The sequence below is a fragment of the Eptatretus burgeri genome, chromosome 4 (assembly GCF_056783735.1).
Source record: "Eptatretus burgeri isolate ZD-2024b chromosome 4, Ebu_testis_v1, whole genome shotgun sequence".
Lineage (NCBI taxonomy): Eukaryota > Metazoa > Chordata > Myxini > Myxiniformes > Myxinidae > Eptatretus > Eptatretus burgeri.
In genome coordinates, this window is record NC_140964.1 from 37,546,353 (window position 1) to 37,555,222 (window position 8,870).

The 8,870-nt window shown below is 43.1% G+C and overlaps 1 protein-coding gene across 1 annotated transcript in view; it reads right to left on the reverse strand.

Moving 5' to 3' along the window:
* LOC147027826 (alpha-actinin-1-like) overlaps positions 1–1,189 on the reverse strand; it is a 49,329-nt gene extending 48,140 nt beyond the window's left edge. The window contains exon 1 of the mRNA XM_085877446.1: positions 951–1,189. Coding sequence (XP_085733572.1) covers positions 951–1,061 — 111 coding nt within the window. The 5' untranslated portion in view covers positions 1,062–1,189. The remainder of the gene's footprint in view (positions 1–950) is intronic.
* Between the last annotated feature and the right edge of the window lie 7,681 nt (positions 1,190–8,870).

Here is an 8,870-nt window from a genome sequence, read left to right on the forward strand (position 1 = left end):
CCAAACGTCACCTTCTCCTTGCTACCCACACACTTGGTATACCTGTGCATTTACATGCATTCATAAAATTCCGAATTAGTTACATTACTAGTTAATGACGATTTGCAAACTTCCCCCCCCCCCACCCCCATTTAGCAGCAGTAGCTCAGCAGATTCAAAAAGAGATCCTGAAACACTCCAAGTCGTAAAAGAGACATGTGCATTGTGCAGACTTCAGGTCGCAGAAAACTCAACAAGAACAACGTGCGACGACGAAAGTTCACAAGAACCTTCCAACGAATCCATGGATAAGCAGGTACATTGTTCACGTCGCGAACTTTTTTTGCGAAAGCATGTGTAGTAACAGGACGGGGCGTGCAATAGCTTGTAATGGTGTTCTGATGCAAGCAGGAATTCCAGCGGAGCAAGGCGCCGCACCTCCGCGACATCCCGAGCCACGTCGGTCGTGCTACCTTGGAGCGACGACGACGACGACGACGGCGACACAGACCTTTGACTCAAAAAAAAAAAAAGGAAGCCGAGCCGTGGGTTCACATGGTCACGCATCCAAACCTCCAACCGTTTCAAGGTTGACAACTTCCAACGGTCACGGAGGCAAAAGTCGAGTCCAAAAGTTGGGAAGCTACAAAAGTTTGCTGCCAAATTCATTAAATCGCTCGCGTTTCGGGGCCTGTTGAGTATAAACTTCATTGGAACACTTTATTTGGCGAAGTTGCAACAGTCATTTTTTTTTTTTTGGTGGGGGGGGGGGATTTTGTTGTTGTTGTTGTTGAGTCGAAAAACTTTATGGAAACTATTCGAAACTTTTGTTCGTTGCTTCGCGGCGGGGTGCGTTTGACGTGCTTCCTACCGGTGGCTGTTAACAATGTGTGCCCGGCCACATTCCACCGCACCCAACCGCGCCCCGACCCGCACAACCACCACCACCACCACCACCTCGAACACGTTACCTTCCGTTGCTGCTTTTCCCACGCAGGATCGAGCAACAACTCGCGATCCCAGTTGTCCTCCTGGGGCATGTAGGCATTCTGCCCCTGTGCAGGTCTATCGAAATCACCCATCGGAGCCACCACCACCAGCAGTCAGCGAAGCTCGCACACAACTTTTTAACGCAGAAACACCCCGGCAAGACCCACCCACTTAAAACGTCACGTCACAACCGAGACCTCGCCCCGACTACTTCCTCTTCCTTGTCGTGAACCGTACAGAACCTGCATTTCTGTCTCCGCCTGCGACAAGTTCGCCTTGAGCGCTGAACATGTTGGGAAAGAAAAAAAAAAAACTTCGATTCGGCACGAACTTCTCAAAAAGTTCCCGCCGCGAGAACTTTATAAATGTTTCACACTTGGAAGTTTTATACGCAGGAAAGTTGTGTTCAGGGCTTTGTGTGCTGCAGGTATTACTGATGTCACATCCCATCCCATCCCATCCCATCCCATCCCATCCCATCCCATCCCATCCCATCCCATCCCATCCCATCCCATCCATTCCCAGGATGAGAAAAACAAACAAACATCGAATCATAAATAATAATGATTAATAATAAAATACCACTTTTATCCACTTGTTTAAACAGCCCCCGATTAATGCCGCCGTTTTGTGGGTTCCGCTGTTTTGGCCGAAACTTTCACGAACCGGTCGGCCAAACGTATCATTTGTTCAGGATGCTGACGATAGCTCGCCGACTTGTAACGTCCGCTAATAACGAGTGCTCACAGCTGCCGGGTCTACCAAGTGGAGCTCCACCCTCATGTCAACAACAACGAAATCCAACGCAGGTGGAGGCTATTCAGCCCATGATGCCTGCGCGAACACCGCACCACACCAACCCAAGGTCCAACAAAAGAAAATGCAAAAAAAAAAATGTTTTCAATTAATGAAAGAAAGAAAAAAAATTGTGTTTTGTTGTTGTTGTTGTTGTTATAATTTATTATTATTATTATTATTATTATTTTCTTTTCTTCCCCTCGGAGAGGGGGCATGGGTTTGGTTAAAAACACAACATCAACCACACAACCCCCCCCCTCTTTACAAGACCCTCACCAACAGCACTCCGTACACAATTACCCATCAATACTCAAACGACCTTAAAGTCCTGCCAACATCCCCATACCCCTCTATCCCCATAACTTCCAGGTACCTATCTAATCCTAATTTAAACTTATCTACTTCTTCTGCTGCCACTACCTTTCCAGGGAGACCATTCCATGCATTAACTACCCTCTAAGTGAAAGACCCCTACCTTACTACCATCTTAACCCTCCTCTTCTTTACTCTCAGGTCATGGCCCCTGGTCCTATCACTGTCTACTCTGTTGAATAATTCATCTGCACTTATTTTATCTATACCTTTCATTATCTTAAACATCTCCATCACATCTCCTCGTTACCTCCTCCTTTCTGGTGAATAAAGCCCTCTCTCCTTCAACTGCTCCTCATAGCTGAGTCGAGCTCGGTCCGAAATCAATCTCGTGATCCCTGCACTGAACCCTCTCTATGGTATCTATGTCCTTCCGATTGACGACTGATGCCTCGTCCTGCTTAGATATTAATTGACTATTTCCATTATTGGATAAAGTCATAATAAGGAGGTCCAGAAGATATATATATATATATATATATATATATATATATATATATATATATATATATATATATATATATATATATATATACCTTCAGTTTGCCACAGAGACAGGTAGGTATACCTGCTTGGAGGTTGTCCACACAGTGTTGTACTACTAATAAACTTTGTGCACTGCTTCTAATCCTGCAACGACCTTTTGGACCATTTACAAGCACCAATGACGGATTCACTGCAGGTATTTCAGCTCAACAATAATCCCTGCTGTATACCTCAAACGACCTTGGACAGAGACATGTCGTTCATTACAAATACCACTTGAATGCCTCCGATGGTCTCGTGAGGTCTCGCAGTAGACCGTTGCTTGAAAAGTTCAGAACGATGGTGCAACAAAAGGAGAACAACCATCGACAGTGAATGCTAATTAGATCGGGATTCGATGACGAATTAATAATTAATTGAAGCGCAGCTGTGCTGCTGATGCAGTGCCCCTGCTAATTAGGGGGTTGTCAATAACTCACCGACTCTTTGCAAGATGCTGTGGTGGAACTTGACGTCGTCCAACTCATGCTAGTCAACAGGACAACCAGCTTACGATGCATTTCATGATGAAACGTCTTGCAATGTGAAGCACGAATCCGACAGTCGATAATCGGGTGGGCAATCAAACCCATCGGTCAGGCAGGTGAACTACCTCTGCACCATCCAGGAAATTGCACGCCCTGCCTCTGAAACACCAAGGACCAAGGAGGAGGAGATTGGGACCATACTCTGTGCAGAGCGTCGGTGTTGCCGAAGCAGTCCCCTTGGCTATTGGGCACAATCCTGGATGGGTGGCTACTCCGACACAGTATACCAGCATGCTGGCACTCATTTTGCTGACCTCAGAAGGATGACAGGCCGAGTTAACCCCACCTGGTATTAATTCAACAGCTGAAGGGGATTTGAACTCAGGACCCTCTGATCCAAAGCCCACCACCCTCACCATTAAGGCAACACCAGGCATGAAACACCAAGATGACAGTTTATAGCTGTGTCGGGATTCAAACCCAGGCTAGACAGCTTAGGAAATCCTGCCAGCCCACAGTCAAACAAACAGGTCTCTAAATAGTTCCCCAATTCTTCTGTTGTTCCTTTATTTAATTATGGTTCCTTTATTTCATAACCACAGGATTGGAGAGTCCGAGCATTTGCTACTCTCCAATCCTGTGCTACCTGTTCTGACTCCAGTGATCTGTTGAAGATATCGGTTCACCTCATGCTTATCTGCTCTGCCACCTCCCTCAATACTCTTCGATGCATATTTTCTGTCCTTGGAGCCACATCTTCTCTTAGCTTTCGTGTAGCTTCTTCTTGACATCCTCCTCCACTCCTACCTGGAAATCCTTTAAAAGCTCTCACCCAGACCCTAGATGGATTCTCTTTTCCCTTGCCTAGTCCTTTTTGATAAAATAGCCTCTGTTAATACTTATATACTGATATGAGGCCAATTGCAGTCCCGTTAATTTTGTACATCATACATACATTCCTCTTATCCTCAGTAGCACTCCTTTTATATCCCTCCCCTACTCAGCCACCTTTGTTTCCTTCAACATTTGAACTTACACCTCATTGGAATATACATACTCTGAAGGATGCACATTTGCTTCTTGAGTTAGGATGCCCATTTATTTGATGTTGATTGCTCTCTTGTTGCTTTGTCCCAAGATAGATCACCTTACTCTCACCTCATCCTCTCAAAGTTTGTCTTCCTGAAATGTAACAGCCTTACACTCTACTATCCCAGACTCTAAGTCTTAACAGATTACAGAAGAGAATACAGCCGCACAACGTTCTTCCTTGGCACACCTGAGCTCCTATCCACCTACAAGGCCTTCATCCGCAGCTTGATGGAGTACTGCTCTTCCCTCTGGGCTGGCTCCCCTCCTCACATCTTATTCAGCTGATGCTGTGGGAAAAAAGGCTTTCACGATTACTGGAAACTCCCATGATGTAGCTGAGTCGATGGGCTTATCACTTCGCCATCACAGACAGCTTGGTGGTTTCTCTGTATTCTACTGCCTCCTTTCTGGTCTTGCCCTTTGTTCCTCTTTTTCTTCCTCGCTTGTGGAATCAACTTCCACATCCGCTTAAATCTCATTCTTCCCTCCAGGTTTTGAAGACAGCTGTTCGTCACCATCTCACATCGTGCCCAATTCAAAACCATGATCTTTTATACCCTCATTAACCCCACCCAAGTTCCTCCTAATTTTATAGTTTTTCCTCCTTGGGGTTTCCTTCTCCATGCATGTTTTGCATCCTGATTTATTCTGTTATGTCCTGATCTATTCAATGTACTTTTGAGCTTGGCAGAGGTGTGCATGCTACCGAATGCCATTTTCGTTTTCCTATGATTTTCAGATGTACACATGCACATACAGAGAGTTGCCTTGCAAGGGGAGGAGAGGGGATTGGTGGGGATTGTTTGTTTGTTTTTCTTTTGTGCCCATGACTTTATCATGGGTACCCCCAACACATGTGCAAAATTGGTGGAGATTGGTGTAGGGAAGTGGAATTGTACAGAAATCAAAGACAAGTCTTCACAAACACACACACACACACACACACACACACACGCACACACGCACGCACGCACGCACGCACGCACACACATATGCTATTATGGGGAGGTCGCATCTGAATAACTTCAAGAGGACGGCTTGTCTTTAAGAGACCACTCACAATTGACAGTGGCCTCAGAACTTCCTGCGGGACCCCACGCCCAGAGTCGTGTTACCATATGCAAATGCTCGAGTGCGAGCAGGGTCGTGCAAGCAGTTATGTAACAGACTTTAGTTAGGTGGCAAAACGGAACCAACGTCACATACCCCGATAGCCAAGGAGACTGCTTAGGCAGCACCAACGCTCTGTACAGAGTACGGCCCCAATGGATGGATGGATGGATGGAGGATAATGTACTTGTGTGTGAGGAAAATATGTGGCAGATGGTATGTAGAAACGAATGTGGAATGAGAATACTGACATATAGGACTTCTAACTACACAATCGCAACGCAAGTCTATCAACATGGACTTTAGACGGTTAAACTAAATAATATACAATGCCTTCAGAAAGTATTCACACCCCTTGACTTTTTCACATTTTGTCTGTTGTTACAGCCTGAATTTAGAATGGACTAAATTTAAATTTTTTGTCACCGATCTACACAAAATACCCCATAATGAGAAAGAAACCATGTTTTCAGAAATTATTACAATTAAAGAACAGTCTAATCGACACCTATCAACAGTCAATTCTGATTGGACATCTCAAACACATCTCTGGCTGTTCGTCCAAGAGTGATTTTCACTTCTCGACGTTTGACTTTGTTGATAGGTAGGTGTCTATTAGACTGTTCTTCATCATGAATCACTCACTTTGTGCAAATTTCACCTGAAGAGAGTAAAACGAAAAGCTTTGTGATTTTCTTTTTATGATAATGTCCTTCAAAATGTCTCTGTTTATGTCTACATTAAAGTTTTGTACTACGAAGCATCTTTTTAAATACAGTGTGTGTATATATATATATATATATATATACGCATAAGCCTGGTGTTGGCGCAGTGGCTTGGGATCCAAAAGGTCCTGCGTTCAAGCCCCGTTGGGCCACTGAATTAATACACCAGGGGGTTGACTCAGCCTGTTATCCTTCCGAGGTCGGCGAAATGAGTACCAGTATACTTGGCCGGTGTATACCCCAGTTAAAATAGGTGTACCATATCCCTGTGTCATAAGAGGCGACCAGGGTTGCGTCAGGAAGGGCATCCGGCATAAAACATGTACCAAATCACTATGCGGATCATACGGATGATCCGCTGTGGCGACCCCTAATGGGAGCAGCCGAAAGAAGAAAAAGAGGAGATATATGCATACGCATATTACATATTATATATTACATATACATCAGGCGCACCTCCTGACTGTTATGGTGAGCATTGCCGCAGATTATGTCTCACATGGTAAAACAGCATAATCCGCAAAGAGCAACCATATATGTACATGTATGTGTGTGTGTGTATATATATATATATATATATATATATATATATATATATATATATATATATATATATATATATATATATATATATATGTAGATAAGTTGAAATATTGAGAAATATGCCTTCGCAGGTGGTTAGTTTTGAAAATCCAAGATGGCTGACGTACTTCCGGGAAAATGGAACGATTGGTTTTTTGGTTGGTTATACTCTGCAGCTTCCAAAAATGTATATGTTTGCAAATCTCAATAAAAAACAATAAAATTACACAATAAACTGGACTAATCATTTAATATTACATTTCACATAGCTGCAAAGGCTTAGGCATGAGAGAGCAATTAAAAAGTAACTTTTTCAAATAAAAAAAATTAATGCCTAAAACACTCCACGACACTGAATTATGAACCTCTGAAAGTTTGACGAAGATCCGTTCAGCCATTTCTAAGAAAAATAGTGACACACACACCCACAGACAGATAGACAGACAGACAGACAGACAGAGACAAACGGCTCTCTAAAAGTATAGAAGATGAGGCCTAATGGTACTAAGCTGCTGCCCCATCTTTTGTACAATACTCCTTCACTGCCCTATATCCCCAGCCAACTCTCTCCACTCTCCCAACACCCCCATGTTACAATTACATCCCTTCACACACAATCTTCATAACATATCTCTCACTGTAATCAAATAAAAGATCAAGCACAGGATTGGAACCATCAAAAAGAACCCTGATTGATTGATTCTTTACATTTTCCATTGACCACACCTTCTGATGCTCAGCAGTATTATCCATTTTTATTGCACAGTTTAACAACCAGTTTATATTCATTCAGTCAAACCTAAAATAAAACTAAGTAATGAGATTGAGTTTTAATTATTTGAACACACAACTTGCATTTTCGTTTTGAAAGACACAACGAAGCATTTTATATATGCAGTCAAGGCTCGTGGAAGAGCTAGTACACTGAACGGATAGGGACATAACAGACAAAAAGAACAGCAGAGAGAGAGAGAGAGAGAGAGAGCGAGAGAGACACAGAGAGAGAGAGAGAGAGAGAGAGAGAGAGAGAGAGAGAGAGAGAGAGAGAGAGAGAGAGAGAGAGAGAGAGAGAGAGAGAGAGAGAGACAGACAGACAGACAGACAGACAGACAGACAGACAGACAGACAGAGAGACCAACAGCAGAGTTGAAGGGCAAGATGGAAGGAGACTTGGACAAACAATGGGTGTGGGGAGGAATGGGGGGCAGGAAAGGATGCACAAGATGGATACAGAAGGAAACTCTTAGGATAGGAGGGAAAACTGGAAATTTTGAAGGATGAGGGATTTGGAGTGGGGTGAATGAGGGTTAAAAAAGATCATGGTTTTGGATTGTGGACGATCTAAGATGGCGGTGAACAGCTGTCTTGAGGACTTGGAGGGAAGGATGAGATTGAAGAGGATGTGGAAGTTGATTCCACAGGCAGGAAAAAAGAGGAACGAATGAGGGGTCAGAATGGAGGTGAGCAGTGATCATGGATTTAGATACTTTCACCAGAAGGGGGTTGGTGTGGTGGACCATGTGTGCCCTGCAAAAACCTGGGGGAACAAAGCATGGAAAGACCAGAGGATGCAAGACCAGAAAGGAGGTGGTAGAAGACAGAGAGACCACCGACATGTCTGCGATGGCGAAGTGATCGGCCCAAACACTTTAAACTTCCAGGTTATCTGCAGAAACTGCACACCTCCACTCTGAGTATCACCAAATGCCCATAGATGAGTAAACTTTAATGTTTACTAATACAATACAATACTTAGCTCGATTTGTCTTTTTCTGGCCTTTAGTGTTACATTCAAATGTGCAGCTTCATAAGCAATATCCAAGTCTTCTTCCTCGAGTGTACAGCATAATGCTTAGCATAATGGCATGATTACTTGGCAGCACAATGATCCAATCCTACAATATCTACGAAAATGGATGAGGTGTGTGTGTGTGTATGTATATATATATATATATATATATATATATATATATATATATATGTATATATATATATACATACATACATACATACATACATACATACATACATACATACATACATACATACACTGCCTCAGAATATTTTGACATTATACTCAAACATAACATATTTGAGCCTCCAAACACACTATCATGCATGGTGATGCATGATTGATATATGTGACATGACAAATCGTTTATTTTTGTTAAGATTATCGCTCACGCCGAATTGGATTCTTGAGAAATGA